This window comes from Phascolarctos cinereus, unplaced genomic scaffold, assembly GCF_003287225.1.
Source record: "Phascolarctos cinereus isolate Bilbo 61053 unplaced genomic scaffold, phaCin_HiC Scaffold_9;HRSCAF=440, whole genome shotgun sequence".
In the NCBI taxonomy this organism is placed as follows: domain Eukaryota; kingdom Metazoa; phylum Chordata; class Mammalia; order Diprotodontia; family Phascolarctidae; genus Phascolarctos; species Phascolarctos cinereus.
This window is the reverse complement of record NW_027556402.1, coordinates 115989272-116016442: the sequence shown is the minus strand read 5'-3', so window position 1 is coordinate 116016442 and position 27171 is coordinate 115989272. Positions and strand designations below refer to the sequence as shown.

Below are 27171 nucleotides of genomic sequence, written 5' to 3'. Positions count from 1 at the left end.
AACAATAAGACAAGCTATCTTCAAATCCTTTAAGGGCCATGGCAGAACAATCAGATATTTTGTGTTGGTCCAGGGAAGAACTATAACCAGTGGTAGGTAAGGAAGAACTTTCCAGCAATCCCTAAATGGCATCAGTAGCCCTGTGAGGTGTAGGGCCCTCCATTAATAATACATTTAAAAAAAGGCCCAATCCTTATAAGGGACACTACAAATCAGCGCATTGGGAGGGAGGTTGGAATGGGTGGCCGCTAAGGTACCTTCAAACCAGATTCATAAATGTGTCAATCTGTGTTAATGAGTTTTTAAGGCAGTCTTCAGACTTGTAATGCAAAGCACCTTTGGCAAGGCGTGCTTATCACAAATCTCTTTTGATTTATTAGACTTCATCCGGGAAAATGTATGTTGATCTGAACAATAAAAGCATTAATCTGGGCAGGATGTGTTTCAAGATCTAGCAAGATCTAGCAAGGGGAGAGTCATTCATTCATTCAACAAGCATTTCTTAAATGCCCACCATGTGCCAGGCAATGGGTTAGGCCCTGGGCATACAAAAACAAAATAAGACAGTCCATGTCCATAAGGTGCTTGCACTCTATTGGTGAGGAGACAACACGTACACATATAAAGAAACACAAAATATATACAAAGTTTTGGGGGGTGGGGATAAAGCACTAGAAATGGAGTTGGGGGATCAGAAAAAGACCTCTTTGAAGCACTGGCATCAGGGCCGAGCTTTGAAGGACACTAGGGATTCTTAATAGGTGGAGGAGAGGAGAGGAAGGAGCTCATTCCAAGCATGAAAAATGATCTGAGGGGAGATGGAGTGTCTTATATAGAAAGCAGCATGGAAGCTAGTTTGGCTGGACCATAGACAGTGCAAAAGACAGCAACATGTAATAAGCCTGGTAAGGTAGGCTATCCAGGAGGCAATAGGGAGCCAGAGGAGCTTCTTGAAGAGGGTAACAACCTGTACTTTAGAAGTATCAATGCAGCAGTTTTGTGAAGGGTAGACTGAAGAGGGGAGAGAATGGAATCAGGGAGACCAGTTAAGAGTTTGCTGCCCTAAAATCGAACAAATTGGAGGTGATGAGGTCCTAAACTAAGGTGGGTGGTTTTGTGAGTTAAGGAAAAGAGGTGGAAACAAGAGGCAAGACTTGCCAACTTACTGGGCAATAAAGGGATAAAAGCACTGACCTAAAAGAGAGGACTTGGTTCAATTCCCACCTCTCATGCTTGCTACCTAGGTGATTTTGGGCAAGTCAACAAACCTATGTTTGCATGTTGTCCTTGATTAGCTTGTAAGCTCCTTGAGGTCAGAGACTGTCCTTTCGATGGGGTATGGGCCCTGGAACCCCCCCCCACCTCCCCCCCGCCCCGAACTTCCCCTGAACTCTCCCATATGGCCCTGGCATTAGCCTGAGGCTCATCTCAGAATAATTCTTTCAACTTTCAACTGCATTCCGACTTTAACCCTGCCCCAATCTCCAATTCTGTTACCTCTAACCTACTCTAGCCCTTCATTATCTGTTCCCTCTGGATCAATCCCATAATTCTATCTAGACCCCTTCCACATGGCCCAGGTCCCTGGTGCTCGCCTGGGGCACCTCACCCTTCTCTGTTACCTCCCAGTTACCCCAGCGTCCTTGACCACTCTTACATCATATCCTGATCTTCTCACAGTCTCTCCACATATAAGGTCCATCTTGCCCCCCCCCCCCATGAAATGGCTTAAGAGTCTAGCCCAGTTGTATTGCCATCACAAATGCTCAGATTCTTAAAATCTGGCCAATAGCACAGATTCTTAAAATCTCACCCACCTCAATCAGTGTTTTAATAAACCTTGTCTCCTACTGAAAGAAAGCTTGAGTCAAATTCATTCAAGGAAGGACCCGCACCTTGTGCTGTTGAATTTTGGGGTGCCCAACACCCCTATACCACAACGCTTTACTTTTTTTGTATCCTTAGTGTTTAGCATAGTGACTGGCACATAGTAGATGCTAACTAAATATTTATTGAATTCAATTGAACTTCTGTGGGCCTCAGTTTCCTCATCTGTAAAATAAGGAGAGGCCTAGATGACCTCTGGAAGGTCCCTTTCAACTCTATAGCTATGACCCCATGACTGGGATGGTGAGCCTTGGCAGAGTCTGAGGATGGTGGGTGGTGGCTTTAACAGAAATAGGGAAGTGAGGAAGGGAGGACTCTGTGCTTTGTTACTGCCCTTCTGATTCCCTTCTTCCCTGTTCTGTCCAACTTTTCCCTCTTGCCCTCCCCTCATCTTTTTGGTGCAAGAAGTTAATCTGGGACCTAATGAACTTTACAAAAAATACATACACACGTCTATCTGTCTGTCTGTCTATCTATCTATCTATCTATCTATCTATCTATCTATCTATCTGTCTTCCTATTTATCTCTTGATAACTATGGCCCATGAACTTTTAAAAAATATATTTGGATAGTTATGGCCCATGAACTTGTTATAAAAATAGTTTTTTGAAACTATGGCCCATAATCTTGTTTTAAAAAATACTTTGACAACTATATTTCAACAAACTAGGTTTCCTTTGTATCTTATTTTACGCATTTAAATTAAGAACTCTATTCTGAGAAGGGGTCCATGGTTGCCTAGTGACACAAAAAACTGATCTGACTAGGGCACCTCCAAGACCTTCCTTTCTAATCTCCCCTGGGCTCTGCTCCTCTTTCCAGATCTCCAGGGTGAGGAACCCCGCCCCTCGGGAGGCAGCCACGCCCCCGGAAGGCAGCCCGCCCTCGAAAGGCTGCTTCGCTCCTCGGAGGGCAGGGCAGAGCAAACAGGGGGTGGTACGGCGAGGGGTGGGGTCGCCCTTGCTACGTTTCGGCGTGCGGGGCGTGCTGACGTGTCGCGGACGCCGGCTGGTCCCGCCCCCTCCCGGCCGTCTCTTTTCCCCACGTCCGCCTTGGGCGCCGTCGCCGACCTGTCGGTCGCTGTCACTCAGCCGCTGTCAGCGTCGGGCCCGCGGGAAGCTCTGCCGTTGGTCAGTGTGGACGCGGGGTGGGGAGCGCGGCCTGCGGGGGGAAGGCGCCGGCGGCGTCCCGCTGAGCCATCGTCGCCGGCCCCGGGGGAGGTCGTGTCCACGCTGCGGGGTGTGGGGGCCCCCCGGGTCATCCCCGCCTCCAGCCCCGGCCACAGTCGGAGGCTAGTCCCAAGGTTTAGGGGAAGGGAGCGACCCCCCATTCCCCGGGTATTGGTCCCCAAATGATGTCGGAATGACCACTGGTTTGGGGACCGTAGATTGGGAGCCGGTAGCGACCTTAGAGGCGGTCTAGCTCGTTTCCTCCCTTGTTTTACAGATGAGGAAACTGAGGCCCGGAGAGGGGAAGTGACTTCCTCAAGGTCACACCACTGTCCAGGTGGCAGAGCAGGATTCGAATCCGAGGCCCTTCGACTGCCCAAGCTCCGCATTCTTCTCTGTCTGGCGAGTTCCGCGTTCTTCAGGTAGGGCTCAGGCGAGCTGGCCTCCTCTGGCCCCTTCCGCCTCTCCGAGCCTTCCTCTTCCCTGACACGAGGCTTCTCCCAGGTGGTTTTTTAACCAGGAGATGAACGCACGGCACCGGCAATCTCAGAATTTCCCGAAGTAAGGGATTTAAGATTCACTGGTGGGAAAACAAAATAAAATTTTGAAAAATGAAAAAAAAGGAAACGAAATCCTGCTCTCTTTGGCCAAACCAAAGGGGCTTTCTTAATTCAGAGACCCCCCCCACGTGGTTTCCCTCATTTTCATTTTGCATTGATGTTTGTCTTCCAGAACCTTTTCACTTTTATGTAATCACCATTGACCTTTGTGGTCACTTCTGCCCCTTAGGATCGCAGTTACCGCTATAAATCTTAGAGGTGATCTAGCCCACACTCCTAATTTTTTACAGGAGGAAACATCTAGAAATGAAATGGCTTATCAAGGGGACTGATAAAAATTTCTCCCCATCTTTAGTTGTGAAAGATAGCTTCCTATATTTTATCCAAAAAAAAGTGATATCTTTTTTACTTTGGTAAAGAACTCTTATGGAGCTTGTTTGTGGCATATGGTATGAGCTGTTGGTCTAAACAGGCTATCTGCCCAACTTCTTTCCGGTTTTCCCAGCAGTTCTTGTCAAATTAGGAAATACTTTCACACTTTGTTTTCACTCTGTACTGGTCACCTGGTTTCTTAAATGTTGCCAAAGAAATTCAGGGTTTGGAAGAGACAGGAAAGTGAATCTAAGAGCAGCCCTCTGAAATTTCATGTCCCAAAAAGACGGGCATTGAGAAAAAGGTCCTTAGACCTTTTATTGATACTGCACAATTTTTTTCCCTTAAGATTTTATCAGTTTTTACAGTGGTCCAGCAGAGTCATCATTGGCATTTGCAGAACACTTTAAAATTTGAAAAGCACTTTATATATGTTATCTTATGTGATCCTACAAATATTTTTTAACCTTATGGAACTCAGTGTAATTCAGTTTGATTCAGTTTAACAAACATGTATTAAGCACCTACTCCCTGGAATACACACACAGCTGAGGGTACAAAACTGAAACAGGAATAGCTCTAAGTTGAGCATTACCAGTTCTCAACTTGTTACTGACTATAACTTACTGTTTATTATTCCTATGTATAAATCTTTATACAGCTCTTTAAAAAGCTTTTATTAAGCTCTTAACTTTTTCAGATATTAGTCATTCAACAAACGTTTTAATGTTGAAATGTAAAAGCTGTATGTTAGAGCACTGTACTAGGTACTACTGAAATTCAAAGTTTAAGTAAAAAATGGTCCCTATCCTCATAGACTTTGCAGTTTAATAAGGAAAATAATAAAGAAACTTGACCATATTAATTGCATAGTTGTTGTTTAGGTGTTTTTCAGTTGTGTCTGACTCTTCATGACTGCATTTGGGGTTTTCTTGGCAAATTACTGGAGTGATTTACCTTTTCCTTCTCCAGCTCATTTTACAGATGAGGAAACTGAGGCAGAGAGGGTTAAGCAACTTGCCCAGGGTCATACAGATAGTAAGTGTTTGAGGCCGGATTTGAACTGGGAGAGAGGAGTCTTTCTGACCCCAGGCCAGGTTCTTTATCTACTGGGCCACTAAGCTTCCATTTAATTGCATAAGATAGCTGTAAATTAAAGTTTGCTGGAAGGAAAAACTAATGAAGTTTTAGAACTATCAGAAATAGATTGGACTTCCTCCAAAGGTTGTGGGATCCCTCCCAGCCCCCCACCTGTTACTGAAAGTCTTCCAGCAGAAGCTGAAGGTCCACTTGTTGGGGGTGTAACAGATAGGAATCTTTTCCAGATACAAGTTGAACTAGTTGGCCATTGAGGTCTCCCCCAGCTGAGATTCTTTGAACTTTGCGGGTGAGAATCTTTTCCAGTGACCCCAGTTCCTGAGAAGTGCCAGAGTTTGGGGAATCTGCCTTTTTTTGGAACATAAAAGACTTGTTGAGAAAGAACTATTCCTGAAGTGTTGTGAGTATTCCAGAGGTGTTCTCTTAGACCTCTGGAAACCCATGTGACTTTTCACTGATTGAAAAGGGTTGCACTGAGCATCGTGTATCTAGAGCTAAAAAGCCTCTTGGAGTCCAGCCAGCTCGCTAAGCAGGGGCCAGTCCAACCGTCTCTGTATTGAGATGAGGATGCTGAGGCTTGAACACGTTAAGGGTTTTTCAGAGGTCATGCAGAGAGTGTCAGAGGCAGAACCTGTACTTTGGTTCAGAGTTCTTTCAAATGTACAGTGAGATCTAGACGAGAATATCCGGCTGATAGGGAATGGAGGCTCAAAGAAAAGCATTGATTTGCACAATTAAGTAGGTGGCTAGTGACAGCCAGGACTTATACCCAGGTCCTCTGAGTCTGACTGTGCTTCAGTTATTCATTAAATAAAGATATATTCTCTGGGCTGAGCACTGTTGAGGGTTCCCCCAGTTGCCAGGTTCACAGCTGGGAGCTATCCCTTGGCTCTCCCCTTCTCTTCGTAGCCAGTCATTTGCCTAGTCTTATCAATTTTACCTTCATAGAATCCATCTCTCACACCTATCCCCTTCTCTCTAATCACAGTCCCTAACCTATTTCAACCTTTCACCACCTCTTACAAGTACTGCAGTAGGAGTCCTTTGGAGATCAAAATCTAAATGAATTTCAGTATAAGGAAGAATCTCCTAAGGCTTTAGTGTTGGTCTAGAAAGTGATTTCCCCTTCACTGAAGGCCTTTAAGTGGAGATTAGATGATTACTTGTCCTAAATGTTGTAGGTGGGATTCATGTTCAGGTGCTTTATGAGCACTTTGTGTTGCCTGCTGTGTTTAGATTTCCCAGGGGCTAACCCAACTTGGTTTAACATTCTCTTAGATTTGTGCCTTTAGACCCAGTTTAGTAGTGTTGTGTTTGTCATGGTAAGCTATTGCAATATTGTGGGTCCCTTGAGAAGCAAAATGTCAAGTACCCGACCACTTGACCAAGCTGCAGACTTAATATCTTCCTTCCAGAGTTGTTGCACAGATGATTGGACACACAGATTGGTTGCCCTGAAAATTAGAACATAGATTAAATTAAGTGCTGTCATTTTATAGATTATAAATTTGAGGCCCAGAGAGATCAGGTTTACATAGCTAGTAAGAACTTGAATCCAGCTCATTTGATGCCAAATCCAGTATTTTTATCTCTGTACACCATTGTTTTAGCAATTAAGAACATTTTACTGGTAGACTAACTCACTTCTGTCCAACTGCTGCATATTATGGTTGCTCAATGTGTTCTTTTTTTATTTTCTCCCTTTTATTTGATTAGTCCAACCTCTATTGGAGGTTGACCATGTATTTCTTTGAGGAGGTCCTATAGCAGGCCTGCACAACATATGGCCCTCAGGCTGCTTGTGAAAAGATCTTGGGTGGGCCACAAAAAATGTAGAGCATGTAAAAAGATATAATGAGTGCTTTTCCTATGTCCCGCTTACCCTACTTTCCACTAGTCACTATTGTGCTTACCCCACCTTCCACTAGTCACTATTGTGCCCGTCATACAACATTGTGGCTTGGTTTCCAGTGGGCACTCTCCTGTTTGTCATGTGACCCATGGCGACCAACCATCATCAGTCTGTCTCTAGTCTGAGGAATGAGAGTCATATCTTTTCTCTGTGTTTTTGGTTATTACTGTCATTGAACAGGGAGAAAGTGAGTATAGTCACATGCCAACCCAGCTAATGCCTGCTATGCAATAAGCGGCAACAACATGGGGGCTTCTTCCTCTCCCTCCCTGGGTGGCCACCCTCCAAGTTACTTGAGTGTCTGGCGCTCTCCCCAAGGTCAGACACTCAGTTCAGTATTTCTTTGTGTGTGAGCAGTTACTGGGAGATTTTTTTGGTTCTAACATTAAAGATTTTGGGGTGACTTTGTAAAATGGGTAACAAAAAGAAATAGAAGATTGAAGCAGAACATAGGGTGTTTAATCTGGAGTGGACAAATAGATACTTGTTTACTTACATTAGAGATAAAATATTGTGCCTTGGAGAAATAATAGCCATTCTAAAGGAATAAAGTCTTCATTGCCATTTCAGATCAGAACATCCTTACTTAAGCAAATTGGACACCAATGAAAAACAAATTAAAGCATCCAAATTTTTGAAAAATCTCTGTAGGGAACAATGGTTTTTCAAGAAAGTAAACTCAGAAAATAAGGTGGCCACTGAGGTTAGTTTTCAGATTTCTAAAGAAATTGCTGCTAGGAAGTCTTTTATTGAAGGTGACTTCATAAAGAAGTGTTTGCTGATTGCAGTTTCTGGATTATGTTCTGATTTTTAAAAAGTGTTTCTGAGAAATAGTTTAATCATTAATTATACCTTTACTTGGAAAGTGAGCTGCGTCCCAAAGAAGTTTAGCGTATTTTAATTTTGGCCCCTATCTACTGCCAAGTTGTGCAAGTCTGATCTATAGTATTCTTAGTCTTGATACAATTATTGTCATCTATGAAATGAATCTGGTGAACCTATCTGTTCTGTTGTGAATGAATTCTCCTTTATTTGGAATTTGAAACCTGTCTGCCTTTCTCTAGCTTTTTGCTTTGCAGCAAATCATTTAACCTTGTTGAATCTTATTTTTCTCATCTGTAAAATAAGTTGGAGTAGCAGATGTATATGATTCTTTCCGTTCTAACTCTGTGATCCTGTGACTTTTGCACATGACACCTCCCATGAGAAGACAGCCCATATTCTTAAGAGAGTAGACTTCATTTTTCAAATGACAAAGTCACTGCCTTATGTTTAAGATGGGTTATGCCAGTTCTATGGGACTACACGTTGCTTAGCCTCAACTTCAGAGCTGCATGGCTTCTTTAGTTTTGCTTGATTTGTTTATGGATAGGCAATAAAAAAGGCTTCTTTTGTGGAAGTTGCTTGATGCATACTAATTAGATTTTATTTTTCTGCTGTTATTTTCCTGTAAAATTTGGGTTATTTAAACTATGATAATTTAGAAATTTTTTCTTCAGAGATTGCAAAGCATGGCTAATGGCTAATTCCCAGTTGACTAAATAAGAAAACTATTACAGTTGAGGATGGTAGATCTGTAGCTTAAGTGAAGAAAATTAAAATATTAAAAACAACTTCAACTTGTTATGTTTCATTATATTAAAATTGCTTAACTGTAACTTTGACTATATTCAAGAAATAGTGTCCTGAAAGTAGGTTACATAGAAGATTTGATAACTTCTCAGAATGTATTATATTTGTGAATAATGCTGTAAAGCTTAGTATATTTAAGTATTTAACTTTTTGGGTCAGCAGTGTAGTAACTGATAAATGTTTATGTTACTATACGATTTGGAAGGATGCTATACATTAGATCAGTAAAGGATTATATCTATATTCTTCTACTAGTTTATATATCTGTTCTTCTACTAGTTTATATTGTCTCCAGAAAAGAAGTTTAGGTGGTTTTTTTGTTTGTTTGTTTGTTTTTTGGAGGGGTAGAGATTGTAGTGCGTCTTTCGAAGAATTCAGGACAAATAAAATTTTAACCTGCAATAAATGTTTTGGCTTTCAAAATAAATGCTGTCTACTTTTTGAGTTTCACATGTTTTAGCATTATTCTGTGAATGTAAATAAGTGCTTTATTTTAAAAGGCTATGTGTTTTAAAGAGTATCTCTTATTTCCTTGTCAGATAGCATATATAATGTGTTAAATGTTTCAAAAAATTTGAGTAATGTGGTTAATTCGTCAAAATTACCAGGTTGAGAGAACATTATGTTATATCATTTTAGTTGGGTTAAAATAGTAGATGCAGCCAGATCTCAAATCTTCTTTTCTCTTATGTGCAGAAAGTAGGCAAAAATGCCTAAAAAAAAGACTGGTGCGAGGAAGAAGGCTGAAAACCGTCGAGAACGTGAAAAACAGCTGAGAGCAGCAAGAGGCAATATCGATTTAGCTAAACATCCATGTAACGCTTCAATGGTAATTTCCCCCGCAATTCAATTAAATACACCTTTATGAAATGTACACACACACACACGCACAAACGGCTTTTTTCTAGACATCTTTGAAATACAAAGACAAAAACTAAACAGTCACTGCCCTCAAGGAGCTTATGTTCTGTTGGGTGTCTAAACATGTGCACAGATATGCAATTACAGTATGATCACTTTGTTACTGGGAAAACCAGGCTTTGAGGAGAAGGTATCACTTTAACTGAGCCTTGATAAAGAGAGTTTTAAGGGGTAGAGGAAAGCCGGGAATGCATCCAAGACATGAGGGACAGCTTTTACTGGAATCATTGCACTGGACTTTGATGTCAAGTATGGGGAAAGGCTAGGAGGCCAGTTTGACTGGAACGTGGAGTATGTGAAGGATGTGATGTGAAATAAATCCAGAAAGATAAGCCAGATAGCAGAGGACTTTAAATGCCAAAATGAAGAGTTTGTATTTTATTCTGGAGCATTAGGGAACCACTAAACATTTTTTTTTAACAGGGGTCAGATTTGTGTTTTAGTAATATTAATTTGGCACCTGTGTGGAGAATGAATTGGAGAAGGGACAGACTAGAAGTATAGAGATCGGTAAGGAGGCTATTTTAGGGGTTTTTGTGAAATAATCACTGAGATTAGAGGGAAGGGGATAGGTGTAAGATGCTATGAAGGTAAAATTGATGAAACTTGGCAACCAAATGTGGAGAGAAGGGAGGAGCCAAAGATGATTTCCATTGTGAACCTGGGTGACTAGGGGTGTCCTCAACAGAAATAGGAAAGTTTGGAGGAGGGATGGGTTTTGGGGAAATGTTATGAGTTCTGTTTTTGACATGTTGAATTTGTAACTCTAGTGGAGATGCCCAACAGGCAGGTATTGATTCAGTATTTGAATTAAGGAGAGAGGTTGAGGCAGAGTGTATGGATTTAGGAGTCATCAGTCAGTTTGTAGATGAGAATGGACCTGTGGGAGTTGTTGAGATAGCCCAGAATGAGAGTGTAGAAAGAGAAGAGGTGATAGTTCAGGACAGACATTGATAAAGCCAGATACTGTTATTTATAGGTTACAGTGAAAACAATAGAGTTCCATTATTTACAGTGTGCTGTATCATTTAATTTTAGTCTAGAATTTGATGTCATTGGATGATGCCTGTACCCATATATGTACATACCTATTATGTTTCCTGCATTGATTATATGTCATTCCATACTCCGTGCAGCTCCTAGCATATGATATATGCTAAACAGAGCATCTGTCTCAATAGGAAATGTTTCTTTGTTGGTAGTTGAGAAAAGTCGTCTCCAAAATTATGTTTTATAATAATGCAAGGGTGTCTTGTTATCTTTTTATGTGCTATTCAGGTATGTGCTATTAAAATATTTCAAACTTTGGATCCTAGGTCCTGTCCCATGAAAAATTTTCTGATGGGCCCTTGTAAAGGGCCAGCAAACCCCTCTCCCATTCTCCACCTCTTGCCCTGGTTAGTTAGCATTGAAAGTTTATCAACATTCTTGACCTCTTTTATTATTCTATTGAGATACCTAGAGGCTTGGAGGAATTATTCTCTTGTGAAAATCTGGGTAGCAAGGGGGCAACTAGGTGGCGCAGTGGATAGAGCACTGGCCCTGAAGTTAGGAAGACCTGAGTTCAAATCCAGCCTTAGACCAAACACTTGACGCTCGCTAGCTGTGTAACCCTGGGCAAGTCACTTAACCCCAATTGCCTAAAAAAAATAAATAAATAAAATTTAAAAAAAAAAAAAGAAAAAGAAAGTCTGGATAGCAAAGTCTCAGAATTTCCTTGGGATCTAAGGGTAAAAGAATAGGCACTGTTGTGGCTTACTAGGACTTAAGGAGCTGCTGTTTCTTCTTGGGTGATGCTGTAGGGCCATGGGAGAACCCAGACTCTCAAAATGCAGCCACCTAGCTCCAACCCCTGAGGACCCCAGGCTTCCTGATTCCTTTATCCGTGGCCCTTGACTCCATACCTTATGAAATGGGTGAAGCCTAACAGGGAGGCTTAGAGGAGATTCTTTATTGAAAGTGTCAGAATCCGACAAATGCCCATATATGATTAAGCCATAGTTGATCAGCAGCAGTTGGAGCTAAGGGAAGGGGAGACAGTGAATAGTAGGTAGTATTTACTTCTTCACTTTCCCTGACTTTCAGCTTCTCATCTTCCACTTCTTTAGCTTCCTCTGCATTCAGGAATATCTTTTTGTTTCTCTTTGACTCTACTACTTCCACAAGTTTATTGAGTAGTTATTTTGCCAGCTAAATCTCTAAAAAATACCTGGCTGTTTTCACTGATCCTTCATCATCACAGATATCACCACACCAGATATGGGGGATGTTATCTATGTCCTCATTTATCTCTTTCTCTTGAAAATTCCCTAGAAGGAGCTGTTCTAGTTGGAGTTGAGGGGAGGTGGGGAACCAGATAGATGATTCAGAACTTACTTGGGTCTTCCAATTCTGACCCTCCTCAGCTCTTGTCTTTTTACCAGGATCCTGTCTCCATCATCTCCTCTCCTTCCTTATCTTACTTCAAAGCTTAGCCCAGATCCTGCTTTCTCTGTGAAGTCTTGATATTCCGCCAGTAATGTTGTATTCTTTTCCTCATATTATTATTTCTTATACTGAACTGTGTGCCTCTCATATTCCCTATGGGATATAATCTTGTTGAAGGCTAGACCCGTGTTTCTTTTGTCTTTGTGTCCTTGGTATCTAGCTAATTCCTTACACAGAATAGTTATGGAATGTCACATTTTCTGAGTTTTAGTTACGCTGACGTTCCTTCCTATATCTGTTCCATGTTTCCCCTGTACCTGTGCTAGATTCCTGCCTTGGTCTCCTGTTTCTCAGGGTACTCCTATTTGTGCCACTGCATCACTGCCCCTGCCATTTTTGTAGATAGCCCTTCCAGGAGGAATTTCTTTGTGGTTTCTATAGCAAATATGGGTCTGAACAGTGTAGGCCACCAATTTCTGGCCTGGTTGGGATTATACAAAGATGTGGTAAAGTAGCTTTTGATGCATACTCATCTCCTGCCTTTTTTAAAAAAATGTCCCTTTATTTACCATGCCGCACTGAGCTATTTTGGGTTCCCCTTTTTTTAATTCTGTACCCTTCTTGTCCTCCTGATGTTGCTCATCTCTTTTTTAGTCTTTGTTTTATTCTACCATTTCCTCTGCTATATTATTTTAATGTCTTATGTTTGCCTTTTTTCATCCCTGGATGTAACTTCTTTTACTTGTGATAACTCCAACTCTTTCCTGTGTTCTTTCTCTTTCCGTGTTTCCATTTCATGTATATATAAAATGCAATATGTGATTTTACTCAAGCCAGACATTCCTAGTTATGTTTGTATATAGTACAACTATCAAATGTACTGACTAAATCCAAATCATGATATAACCTTTATAAATTCTCTTCACTATCTTATACCAATAGAAAAAAAATGTGTTTTTTTTTTCTTACAGGAATGTGATAAATGTCAGAGGTAAAAATTTAATCATTTTTTTCTTTATACATTTCATTATGAAATTTGCATTTCATTTTTTATAATTAATTGACTTCACTCTTTGTTTTTATTTCGTATAACAAGACGACAGAAGAATAGAGCATTTTGTTACTTTTGTAATTCTGTGCAGAAGTTGCCCCTGTGCGCACAATGTGGTAAGTATATATGACAAAGGACACATCTCTTTTTCTTTACAGAGCATTCTGTTTGTAATGTTAGTAAGTTTTGCCCTGAACCTGAATGGTCTTCACAAGCAGTCTTATAATTGCTTATAACAAGCAATGTCTCCCAGATAAATTTCATGTTAAAATACATTGCTTTTTGATTAGCAGAAAAATACCATTGTCCTTGTTTGCCTAAGAATCAATAAAATGCTGGGGAAAAGTTGAAAGGTCCAGGCTATCTTTTTTTAAGATCTTAGTTTTTATATGACTTATATCTATATCTGGTTTACAGAGATCCACTTGTTTATAAATCATGATCCCTTTTGTTAAAAACTGCTAATCTGATGGATGTGAAGTGGAGCCTCTTTGCATTTCTCTAATTATTAGTGATTTGAAGCATTTTTTTTCCATAGGGCTAGACAAATTCTCATCTTTTGAAATCACGTTGCCTTTGTTGCCTCTAGGTGCTTAGCAGATGCCCTTTGGGGGTCTTCAGTCCCTTATACCTGCCTGTTTCTAGTTCAGAATAGAATAGGATATGCCACTCGCCTCCGATAATAAGAATGGTACTTGTCATCAGGAAAGGTCATTCCACCTAAAAAGATAAACAGGTTTAAAAAGAATTTAGATACATTCAGGAATGATAGATAGATACATGAAAAAGGAGTTAGTAGTGTAAAGGTATAACCCTTGAAGTAATGTTGTAGAGAGCCATTTATTTATCATACTATCATACAGACTATTTTAATGTCACTTTTAGAGCTAGGAACAGAAAACATAAGTTGACTGGATCATTGGTCTACCATGTGAGTTCATTTGGAATAAGGTGTCTAAGGGATGTGAACCTGGGTTACATAAGAGAGCTGATTTTAGCAGGAAGATTGAGAGATCAATTTCCTGACTTTTTGGGGGGTGGGCCATGATAGTGAGTAAAGGATTATTATTTCATGTGTAATAGTGGAGAATTAGAGTAACGGGAAGGAAGCATTTTGGATGTATACTGTACCTGCTTATGTTCTTACTTGGTATCAGAAGCATGGGGATATTGGGTAGTTCCTGGATAGAACTTTTCTTATTTACTGTTACATCTCTCATCGCTAGCAACCTTCTTGCCTCTCTCAAGGGTTTTGTTCTGTAGGAAGGCAGAGATGCTGTAAAATTGTTTCTTTTAGTCATTTTTCCGTTTTAATTCCTTATGAGAGCTGACAAACTGGTGACATGAGATTTAGATAGTCCTTAATGGCTTACAAAGTATTTTTACTCATGATTTCCTTAATTCTGCTAGGCTGAAATTGGGGTTTTTCATTTTGTCAGTGATCCCCATTGACTTTTTCTGGGATTGTTGGTCTCAACAACAAATTTATAATAGTTTTTTGTGCACCTTCAGGCTCTACTTCAAAATGCTTGTTGTCAAGCTTATCTATATAGTTTTAAAAATGTTTCTGAAATGGTTAGCATGGCTAATAAGAGATATAAATTCATATTGAATAAGCTCTGTAAGGATTCTTTGTCTTGGTTTCAGACTTGAGATAATGCTGCAAAATGAAGTTGGCAATACCATCAAACCTAGCTTTTTAAAATATGAATTATATAATGTGAAATTAGTAAGACTTTTTTTATTTAAGCATTTTCATAGAATCTTAGATGTGCAATGGAACTTAAAGTTCAAATAGCCCTACCTAGTCATTTTACAGATGAGGAAACAGACCCAGAGAGATTAAGTGTCACATAAGTAGTAGTTAATGGAAAAGCTAGGTCTAGACTCTGTACCTGGTTCCCAGGCAATTTTTCTCCCCTACAGTTATAAGCAGAATATATTATGTTGGGTAACAAACATAACAGAAGTAAATGATTTCTAAATAGTAATAAGTATATTTCTAAGTGTGACATATACAATTTCTGTTTTTGTGTCACAAGATGCTTAATATTGATACTAGATTATAAAGTTGTACATAAACTTATATTTGGTATGATTTTGTATGTAAATAACTATTGCACAAAATGTTTATTTTTACTAATATTACTTATCTTGAAAGAACTTCCACACATAGTTAAATATCTTAGTTACAACCACTCTGCTAGTCACTCAGATAAGTAGTAAAGAATATTGATTTAATTTTTTTACTCCTGGGCTGTTTTTTGTAGGAGAGTAGATTAAGGGAAAAAATGAAGGTTTAGTAGATATTTTTGTATTACTCTTCAAGGCTATTTTAAAACCTTGTTAAATTTTCTTTTTTTTTTTTTAACATAGGAAAAGCAAAATGTATGATGAAATCTTCAGATTGTGTCATAAAGCATGCTGGTGTATATAGTACTGGCCTTGCAATGGTGGTAAGCTTTCTTAAAAATCATCTCGTAAAGTCAAACAAATATTTAGGACAGTAAATTATTCTGATGGAAAATATTTTTCTACGTTTGATGTCAAAGCCTTATTTGTCTTTCTGTATGAGTCGGTCTCATTTATCAACCTTGTGGACTATTCATGGAAAATTTTTAATCCCCAAATTGCTTCTGCTTTATTACTCCTGTGCATTTTCTCTTTGTTATTATGATCAAGGAATGCAAATCATTTTAATAGTAGGAATAACAGTAGGAAGACATATTTTATCTATGAGTTGTACCTTGTTAGGGAACATTATTCAGTTTTGATTTAATGAAAGATTTTCAGATAAGTATTTTTCAGTGTGCTCAGAACCCTAACCAAGACCCAGGTCCTTAGTTAAATAAACAGTTAACAAAAGGACTTGCAGCTAGTACCTTTTTATTTGAAAACTTACCTGAATGTCCCCCAAGGCTCTGCCCTATGCCTTCTCTTCTTTTTCTGTGTTCTCTCCTGCAGTAACCTCATCAGCCCCAATGGATTCATTTATCTCTATGGAGATGATTCCCAGATCTATATATTTTAATCTCTGTCCTGTTCTCCAGTATCACATCAACTACTTGTCTTGAACATTTTGAACTGGATATCCAGTAGGCCTCTCAAACTTCATATCTCTAAAACACAACTCATTATCTTTCCCCTAAACCCTCCCCACTTCCTGACTTCCCTGTTACTGCACCACTATTGTCCCACTAACCTTGTCTTTCAACCTAGGTGTCATTTTTGATTCTTTACTCTCTCTTACTCCCTGTATGCAATCACTTGCTAAGTCCTGTTGATTTTACTTTTGTAAAATTTCTTATATATGTACCCATCTCTCCTCTAACTCATCCCCTAACCTGGTGCAGGCCGTTATTACTTCACATCTGGACTTTTATAATAGACTTCTTGTTGGACCCCCTTCATCAAGCCTCTCCCTTCTGCAGTCTGTCCTCGACTCAGATGCCATGTCATCTCCACTTATTCAGCAAATTCCAGTGGCTCACTGTTATCTCCATGATCAAATATAAAAGCCTCCATTTGAATTTTAAAGCCCTTCACACCTGACCCTTTCTTGCCTTTGCAATTGCCCTTTCCTACTTTTTCAGTCTTATAATTTGTCTCCCCTCCACATACTATGATCCGGCAACAGTGATCTTCTTACTGTTTTATACACATGAAAATCCCTTTCTTGACCTCCTGCTTTTTAATATGTGGTTTTAGAAAATCTTCTGCATTTAGAAGTGTGGTTTTTAAATTTTAATGTCCTAGGATAAATTTTTGTCCTTTGGAAAGCAAAACTATTTTTATAGAAGAAATCAGTGAGAAAATGTGATTTTATTTATAAAAATTCTTATAGTCAACTTTTTAGGTACATTCTCTTGTGAGATAGTTTATGAGGTAATTAAATATTGAGTCATTCATGTAGTGCTATGCTCGATATAATTAGAACCAGAAATGTACAGAAGGTCACCTTTTGCATTATCTGCACCTAGATATCATTGCCAATAGTATTCTTCAGTAAAGTAGATTCCACTATTTCTTGGTAGTGTATTTGTGTCTAATAGCCCTCCCTAGCTTTAAAAATTTTTTTTTAAATTTTCTTTTTTTTTCCCCAATTATTTTTTCTACCTCTCATCTTTTTCTCCTCATTGGAAGAAAAGGAAAAAAAAAACCAAAACAATCTTGTACCGTATATGCATAGTCAAGCAAAACAAATTCTCCTTTAAAAAAAATTCCCTAAGGTGTATGAATGGGAAATATAATTACTTCCATTTAGTAGATGGACAAACCAATAAACCCATTTAAATATAATCACACGTAATTAGGGCATATATCTAGTAAAGTGCTGTATTTCAGAATTATGGCTCTTTTAGTGGCATATGCATTAGCATTCCACTTTAAAAGCCAAAAACATTCTGCAGATTTAGTGTTCCATGTATTGTTACCACTGTACAAGATTGAAGGGTTTTTATTAGAAGAACATTTATTATGTGTACTCTCTTAGCCTGGAATAGAGCTAGAGTAACTTATTCTAGGGCTTGGTTTGTATTAAATTTTATCATTGTCGACAAACAAGCATCCTGAGTGATCACATAAGAATATCATCAGCTGTCTTTTTAAACAATACTTTTAGCATTTTATCTCATTTATTCCAGAATAACTTCATGATCCTCTTTAGAAATAATATGTGTAAACTTTTTTTGAAAGTAAAAAATGTTGATGCGAAAGTTCATTCAATTGTAAGAAGCTCTTACCAGATAAGAAGTGCATGAATACTACATCAGAATCAGAATTTATTTTAAGAGATGCAGGTGAAGGAGCCATTGTGCCTGGTCTTTTGCTTTGATTCAGTGATGTGTAATACCCTGTCTAGTGTGGAATGGATGAATAGGCTGCTGATTTAGTGGATTTTGTGCTCCTAAAGTTGTTCTAGTCTCTTTCCCTCTGTTCCTTATGATTTTCAAGTAGGGTCTGCATGTAGTGAGTACTTGCTGACTCTTCAGGCTACAATATTTGTATCCTAAGTGAACTTTCCTCCTGTGAAACTATTTATTGCACCAAAGGTAGATGGGTTGCTACATGTATAAGGATTTGAAATGGTCAGTGGCAAAGATCAATATTTCCCCCCTCTTTGGTTACAGGGTGCTATCTGTGATTTCTGTGAAGCTTGGGTTTGCCATGGGAGGAAATGTCTGAGCACACATGCTTGTACCTGTCCTCTTACTGATGCAGAATGTGTTGAATGTGAAAGAGGTGTATGGGACCATGGTAAGTTATTAGAAATAAGGTAAAGTGAGGGGAAAAGATATTCTACTTTGTTAGATATGTAGGATGTCTTTTATACCATTCTGAATGCTGCTTGCAAAGTTATTTCTAGAGATATAGTTAATGGAAATAGTTTTATACCAGCTGTTGGCAGCTATTAATTGTCATGACAATATGGAAAGGAACATGTAGTAGCAGTGATTGTAGGTACTAGTCTTGTCTATCCAAGCAACGAGAACAAATAGTCTTCTTTAGGAATTGTGAATATTGTTTGGGAAGGAACAGAGAAGGGCAGTGGGGAAGAAAGGATACTGAGGGTCATAAGCTATCTCCCCTAAATAGTCTGACTGTTGTCATTGTCTCTTTTATCAGAACAAAAATTGCCAGATAATTTTTATGTTCCCCTTCATTAGCACATCACTTTTTAAAGCAGTGTCACTTAAGTTCACTTAATTTTATTATGTCAACACATTTGGATATTGTTGTGGGAATTCCAACAGGAGGCAGAATATTTAGCTGCTCTTTTTGCCATAACTTCTTGTGTGAAGATGATCAATTTGAACATCAAGCCAGCTGCCAGGTTTTGGAGGCAGAAACATTTAAATGTAAGTAATTTCATCTAAATTTCTATGTCTATTCAAGGTACTTTCTTTTAAGAGTATTAACATATAGTGGAAAAAATAGCATGCTTCCCATGATGGAATGATAATTTAAGTGAATATTGATTTTCCATTATTGGATAAAACAATTAAAAATCACATGGCCTACTGACTCTAGATTACTAATATTTTTGTCAATGAACCAACTTTTTTTCCACAGGGCTCGATACTTAGTTAAGTTGGGTAGGCTGAGTTTCTTCATTAGAAGTGCATTGAGAGGCTCATATAAACTTTGTTACAAGAAGTGCTTTCTAAACATGTTCCTTATCTGTGGTTTTAAAGTAGGTTCATCTAGTAAGGGATATCTAAGATTTATAGTCTTGCACTGTTTCTAGACTAACAGACAAAGTTTCAAAGACTAAAGGAGTGTCTGGAATTATGAATCAAGTCTGAGCCTTTTAGACACATTGCAAGAATATGTAGTGAAACACTGATTTTTTTTCCTTGTGCGTTTTATAGCACGTGGAATAAAAGGCAGGATACTGTGAATGACAGTGTTATAATTCTGTCATCTTTTAGCAATGCAGTGAGAGACGCAAGCAAAGCCTCAAAACTCTATAATCATCAGCATCCCAAGAGGAATGATCACTCTGTCACTGGTTGTAATATTAAAGTCAGTGTCATTGTAAATTCACAATGTTCTTCTGTTTGCTATAATTAATTCTTAAAGGCCTTCCTTTTCTCTGCCATCTGGTTTGTTTTTCCTTTTCTCACTTACTAATTGCTCTTGGAACACGGGAAGGTTCTTGAAATGCTATTCCAGTGGTGCCATATCAGTCCGATAAACGTAGGCTACTTTTATCCCTCAGTTGATTGAATCCAATAATTTATGCATTTGCCATTATAACTGAATGGTAGGAATTTTGAATTTGAGTTATAGCAACATTCTGGAGTGTCTCAAATCAGATTAAAATGTAATTGGGAAGTATCCAACAAAAGAAACAAAAAGATAATAAAACATAGATAATGTTACATTTTAAAACTAAGTCAATATGTAGCCTTCAGGGAACCTTATATATGGATCAGTTGCTCCTGCTTCTGTTTGGGTTTGACACTACTGCATTAGAGCTTGTTTATATATGCATAGTCATCATCATCTCTAAGACATGTATATTAGAAAATTGTACTGTACATGTGAAAAACATGCTGCTGGAAGGCAATTTAAAAAATAGGCAAAGAAGCATCATGTTATTGGAATATTCTAAATCCCCTTTGTAAATGTCTGGCTTTCTTGAGCAGTAGGCAGTTAGGAGCATAGTGGGCAGAATGCCCGAGTTCACATTCTGCTCCAGCCACTAGCTCTGGGACTAACTAAGCAGCAAGTCATTTAACCTCTCTCATTCTCGTGTCTTCATCCGTGTTGTTTTGAGGATCAGATGAAATAGCATAGGCAAAGCACGTGCCAGATCTCAAGTCATTATGTAAATGCTAGCTGCTGTCATTATCAATGCTGGTATTGTTTTCCACATATATAATGCGGCAGTCGAGTTGCAGATTTTGGCTGGCAGGCAGCATTCACTTCAGTGGCTGAGGGGCACACAGACCTGGTGGGATAGATGGGTCTGAGCGGTCCCCATTTCCCACATGGCCCCTCACAAACTGCTGTGTGGATTAGACTCTAAGATGTAGCTCAGGCATGAAGTGATTGCTACAGCCAGGAGGACGAAGGAGCCCAGAAACTGGCTCAGCCAGCATGTGTGTAACCTCTTTGATGAGCACAAGCACAGCTGCTAAGGGAAGCACCACTTTAGGCTACAAATGTGATGGTGAAACATTGTGGGGAGAGGGTAGTATTAGATTACAAGCAGTATTGCCCCACAAAATAGGGATGAGCATCAGGGAAGAAGCCAAGACTGCAGGAAACTTCATGTTGTACCACAGCTAAGCCAGATGATCCCAGGAGTATAGGTATAATGGGCAGGAGGAAAAAAGATGAAGAATGGAACACATCTGCTGGTGTTTCTTAAAGTAGATGCACCAAATTTGTACTCTTAACACCATAGTACTTTTCTGTCTACTCCCCAATTCAATACTGTGTTTCCTTCCTCCATCCTTGCTTTGCAAACTTCTTGTTCTCTTGTTCTCTCTACTTACCTTACGTGGAATTGGCAGGGTGAGGTGGTAGTATCTGAATCCACAAAATCAGAGGCTTGTATCAGCAGTGGTGTTTATGGTAGCCTTTGAAAAAGCTAAGTTGTGTGTGGTTGACTAAAGTAAGGGCCCTTGCTTGGATCAGAGAGGTAAAAAGGGATTTGGTACCCTTCTAGGTAAGGATGGTGGTAGTGCAGTTTGTCAGATGCTGGTGAATTGGAGACACCTGCAGTAACTGGAGAAAAGCAAAGTTCTGGGAATCAAAACAGTGTCTGTAGATTTTGTAGATTTCCCTTTTCTGTGTTGTAGACCCCATCATAACTGTGTGTATTCCTATTTTCAGGTTTGCGTTTTGGTACAGAATAATTAGAAGTTAGATAATAGATCTGAGGGTTCAAACTTAGATACAAATTTGTAGAAAGTAGTAATGTAAGTTTTAGTTTGAAAATGACAAAATGATATCTTCTTCCCCAGGTGTTTCCTGTAATCGGCTGGGACAGCACTCCTGCCTCCGCTGTAAGGTAGAAATGGATCCCTTGTGTATTTTAGTTCAGGGTTTCCTTCATGATTCTTACTCAGCAACCAGTTCTAAGATTGTTCATGAACATCATGTTGCTGGAAGCAATAACTCTAGTAGTTGAATTCCCTCACTTTATATTATAAATAAGGAAACATCAACCAAGAGAGGCTAAGTAACTTTAACTTGCATGGGGTTGTAGCAGAAATGGAACTACAACCCAGGTCTTCTGAATCTTATTCAAGTGTTCTTTCTACCATTTCTGCTTCTACTATAGGGGGAATCAGAATATACTATCCAAAATGATCCCTATGTTTTCCATAAATGTCATATAAACAGACCATTTTTTTCTCTTATTAAAAAATGCAGGGGCAGCGAGGTGGTGCAGTGGATAGAGTACCAGCCCTGAAGTCAGGAAGACCTGAGTTCAAATGCGGCCTCAGACCAAACACTTGACACTTACTAGCTGTGTGACCCTGGGCAAGTCACTTAACCCCAATTGCCTTAAAAAAATGCATTTATTGTTACCAGAAAAGAGAGATGTGTCTAGAATCAGGAAGACCTGAGTTCAAGTTTGGCCTCAGACACTAGTAGTATGGCTCTGGGCAAGTCAACCTCCATTTGCCTCAGTTTCTTCATCTGTAAAGTAGGGATGATAATAGCACCTACTTCCTTCCAAAGTTGTTTGTTGTAAGGCTAAAATAAGATAGTATTATAAAGTGCTTTCCAGACCTTAAAATGCTTATAAAAATGTTAGTTATTATTATTATTTTAACTTGCATAACGCATTACTGAAAATGACCATTTTATTAAGCCAGAGTTTTTGCAGATTGGTTGTTTTTTTTACAATTTTGATGATAAACAAAAACAAAAAATCCTACTACTTTACTCCACACTTTTTTTGTCCCCCGGGGATTGTTGCCCCTTAGATTAGGTGTTCTTAATCTTGGTGCAGGGATAGGGAAGGTAAATAAACATTTAAATAAATAAAAATTTAACTAATACACATTTATATAGCCATAGCCCCTACTGTGTGCTGGGTTCTGTATTAAGTGTTTCACAAATATTATCTCATTTGATCCTCACAACAGCCTTTGGAGGTAGGTGGTGTTGTTATCCTCATTTTACTATTGAGGAAACAGGCAAACTGGTTAAATGACTTGCCCAAGGCCATACAGCTCATAAAGGTCTGAGGCAGGATTTGAACTCAGGTCTTCCTGACTCCACATACGGCTTCATGAGTTTGCTTTTGTTTGTTTACAAATAAATATATAAATGTGTATCTAACCTTTTCTCTATTTATTTGCTTATTTAGATATTTTGACAACTGTATTTAAATATACTTGGTTTCCTTTGCAGTCATGTACCTTTTTTGATGCATTTAAAATTGTCATTCTGAGAAGGGATCTGTGGGCTTCACTGGACTTCGAAAGGGGCCCATGACACACAAAAAAGTTCAGAACCTGTGCCTTAAACACTTCCACAATATCGTGGGTCACTTAACGATTTCTTAGTCATAGTAAACACTTTGGTGATTGTTTTTCTCACAAGGCCATATCCAGCATTACCTTTGCCCTTCTTTTTGGATCAGACTTGCTAATTGAGAGTACAATTTCGGTGATTATCTACTTCATTTCTAAGCATCTGTTGTTATTATAGGGGAGAAATCTTTTATGTTATTGAGTGTCTAAAGTATAAAGGAGACACCACTCTGTGGTAAGTTATGGCCTTAAATTATAATTTACTGGCACTGTGCTGACAGGCTTTGTTTCACCCAAGAACCCCTACTTGATTTTATTCCTTCACAGAAGGGATATTTATTCCTTCACAGAAGGGATATTTCTCTAATCCTCTGAAAATTTTATTTCTGTCTATGCTCAAATCAAAACTATTTCTTGAACTAGGTTAAAGTAATATCATTCAGTTATTTGCTTTCTTCCTCTTAGGCTTGTTTCTGTGATGATCATACAAGGAGCAAAGTGTTTAAGCAAGAAAAAGGAAAAGAGCCTCCATGTCCTAAATGTGGACACGAAACTCAAGAAACTAAGGATCTGAGCATGTCAAGTAAGACCCTTCTTAGGGTGTCCATTCTTAGGCATTATAGTTGAGTAGAGGATTTTTTATGCTCAGTGTTTTCATCTGGTTAAGAAAATTGGACTTGGCACTACTGTGAAAAAGTATACATGTAGGAGTATGATAATTTTTCAACAGCCATAAGTTTGTCTTTGTTAATGCCCTACTAAATACAGAAATTTAAAGATCTGAGCCTTCTTCTCCACCCCTTGCCCCTATCTTCCTATTAATCTGTGATTAACTATTAAATTCAAAAGAAATATTTGATGGGAATTTTAGATTCGGTGAAATTGCAGGGCTGTTTCCCAAGCCAGTCTTAAAATATTTGATCATTATCGTAGAATGATAGGCATCATGGGATAGTAGATAGAGAACAGTCCACAAAATTGGGAAGACCTGCCTCTGATATATATATATATATATGTATATATTGACTGTGTGACCCTGGGCAAATCATTTAACCTTTCAATGTCCCAGGAACCGAGACTATGTGTCAAAGAGAATTTGCCAGTCAGAGTTGGTAGAGAGTGTTTTCTTACCAGGAGTTTTTTTCACCAGTGAAATTATGTGCTCAATAAAAATGAAAGAGAATATTAGGGCTAAAATGTACTTTAGACATCATTTAGCACAACCTCTTCTTTTTACATAGGAGGAAAATGAAAATGTATGTGAGATTTAGTGTGCTTATGTAACATGTATAAAGTTATTATCTAGTAAGACTATGGGTGGAGTCCAAAAAGTGTATTGAAATGCAGTTCACAGTTTCTTCCTTTTTTTGGGGGGGGCAGTTGGGGTTAAGTGACTTGCCCAGGGTCACACAGCTAGTAAGTGTCAAGTGTTTGGTCTGAGGCCGAATTTGAACTCAGGTCCTCCTGACTTCAGGGCCGGTGCTCTATCCACTGCGCCATCTAGCTGCCCCCAGTTCACAGTTTCTAAGAAAACTTTTAACCTTTTAGAAAACACTTCAGAACTCTCCTTTTAGCTTTATAAATGGCTACTGTAGTAATGTATATTTAATCAAGAAAGTTGACATTTCTGTGATCAAATGAAAAACAAGAGATATATTTTTTACAGACAACTTCTCACTCCCCATATCTATTGCTTATCCTCTAGGCTAACCCAGTCACTGATTTATTTTTTAGAGTTTTGCAGTTGTAGAAAAACAGGACAAATTGAGTAAATCTGTTTTCCACAGTATCTCATTCATTTATATATGTGTCTAATTTTTTAAAGAGTAAGATAGCATGTGAAGTCTCTTGCAAACTGGGAATGATGAGTATATAAGTACAAAGTAAAGAATGAATTTTTGTTGTACACCAAACCTAGTTAAAATACTTGTTTTTGCTACTGCTGTGGTCGAGAAATTAGATTTGATACCTTGTATTATGTTAGTGTTTTTATGTCTTCACAAAATAGCTGTCTGCCCCTAGCATAGTTATGTATCTTTCCTGTTTTCCTATCACTATAAAAATCTTGGCAACAAACCAGCAATAGTGCCGAGCTGGGACATAAAAGTAACAGATGCTGAGGCCTGCAAAATGACTAGCCCTTGTCAATTTCATTTAATGATAGCGATGCCAATCCTTGATTAAATGATTATTGCTGTAAGGTCCATTATTATTGATTGATGTATATGTCTTGCATAAGTGTCACATGCAGGTTATATAGTTTGTTGGAGGATAACATTCTTTACGTGTTTTATTTTTTAAAAACATTAGTTGCTTTTCCATTAAGAACAGAATGAAGACACTTAGAATGAAATAGAAGCATTTAAGAAAGGATTTTAAAATTTCTTGGGTAGAGTTGTTAAAAAGCAGCCAGTGATTAGAATTATTTCATGTCTTAGAGAAAAGATCTTGAAAAATGGGAATGCTGAATTCACACCTCTTTCTTGTTGTAGCACGCTCCTTGAAGTTTGGCCGGCAAACTGGAGGTGAAGAAGCAGATGGAGCTTCTGGGTATGATGCCTATTGGAAGAATCTTGCATCAGGAAAGTATGGAGATACAGGATACCAGGAAGAAGAAGATGATGACTATGAAGCAGAAGAGGATGATGAGGAAGAGGATGAAGGAGGAAAAGATTCAGATGCAGAAACCACGGATCTATTCACCAATTTAAATTTAGGAAGGACCTATGCCAGTGGCTACGCTCACTATGAGGAGCCTGAAGACTAAGAATTACATGTCTTGCACATGGGTGGCATAATACGTGACAGGAGCACATGCTTGTGTGTGTATGTGTGTGTGTGTATGTGTGTGTGTGGTGAATTGTGTATATGCAGTTTTCAAAAGCAGTAGTTAGGTCTTGTGCTAAAGGGTAGCCATACTTATTAAGGGGAAAAGGGGCATAGGTCTTCTGTAGAAAATGCAAGATCAGACTTGTAGCACAAGGAAAATGAGTTGAGAGAAAAATGATTATTCTTACTCACCCAAGTATTGAGGCATCATGGATGAGGTTATTCCTGATTATTATCTTATGGCTTCACAACAGAACTGGGAATATGGGAATGGTAGTATAGGAAGATAATTGTATTTGTTGGAAATTAAATTTTCATTTTTCTTAATGGTATCTAATTCCATGTTGTTATTTCACAAGCTGTGTTATTAACAGAAATTCATTAATGTATTTTCCTCATGTCAATAGATGCCAGAGTTCTGGTATATAATATATATTCTGAAATATCATTAAATATTCATGTTGTCTTAATTTTTGAATTGGCCTTACTTTTTACATTATGCATGTCATAGTTCATTAGGGGTAGGATACTGTTGAAATTAAAGTAGCCTAGACCTATTTTTCTATTTTTGACAATGTATTTCTTTAATGTTTCCATGGAACTAGGATCTCATCCAAATGGGTATTCCTTTCATCAGTGAAAACAGCAGTGCATAGAGGCCTTATTTTTTCAGCATGGTCACTAGGTGGTGCAGTGGTTAGAACACTGGCCTTGGAGTCAGGATTAATCCTGTTTAAATCCTGCCTCGAACGTTTCCCAGCTACTTGACGCTGGGCAAGTCACTTAACATCTCAACCTCAAGAAACCGTGTCTGCAAAATTGGGGTAATAGTACCTACCTCCTGTTGGTTGTTGTGAGGATCCCATGAGATGATCTGTATGTAAAGGGCTATATAAATGTTATCTATAATGATGATGATTTCCTGGATACAGATACAGCCTTTGAACTTTGTTATCCCATGCACTTTTTATGTGAGCAATTCTACATTATTTCCAATCATAAAGGCCTTTTGTTGATGTCACTGTCATTTATTGCATAAAGGTCATTATTGAAAATAGATTGCACCCCTACTTGTGCCTGCCATTTTTTTAAAATTTCTCTTATCACTCAAAGCATCAGTTCTTGAAAGAATGTGATATTACAAGATTCACACCCATACAAGCTCATGAAGGGAAAATTTAAGGCTCTTGTAGTAGGAAGAAGCTTTGGCAAGGTCAAAGGGGGACTAAAATTTCTCCAATGCAAGCATCCCACAGCCTCCTACCTTCTATGTAATTCTGGGCCCAACTTAATTCATTTGCAATACCTCAC

At 38.6% G+C, this 27171-nt stretch overlaps 1 protein-coding gene across 3 annotated transcripts; it reads left to right on the top strand.

Moving 5' to 3' along the window:
• The first annotated feature begins 2892 nt into the window (after positions 1 to 2892).
• Positions 2893 to 26330, top strand: ZNF330 (zinc finger protein 330). 3 transcript variants are annotated; one of them, XM_020989848.2, is made up of 11 exons: positions 2893 to 3018; positions 3335 to 3479; positions 9328 to 9460; positions 12951 to 12970; positions 13076 to 13146; positions 15407 to 15486; positions 18160 to 18286; positions 18784 to 18888; positions 21508 to 21554; positions 23497 to 23614; positions 25524 to 26330. In XM_020989848.2, the coding sequence occupies exons 3-11, from the start codon at positions 9341 to 9343 to the stop codon at positions 25796 to 25798; spliced, it is 963 nt and encodes a 320-aa protein (XP_020845507.1). In that variant the 5' UTR covers positions 2893 to 3018; positions 3335 to 3479; positions 9328 to 9340; the 3' UTR covers positions 25799 to 26330. The 3 variants fall into 3 exon arrangements, with proteins under 3 accessions (XP_020845507.1, XP_020845508.1, XP_020845509.1); XM_020989849.2 differs by lacking the exon at positions 2893 to 3018 and adding an exon at positions 3094 to 3225; XM_020989850.2 differs by lacking the exons at positions 2893 to 3018; positions 3335 to 3479 and adding an exon at positions 3509 to 3618.
• Positions 26331 to 27171: the final 841 nt, after the last annotated feature.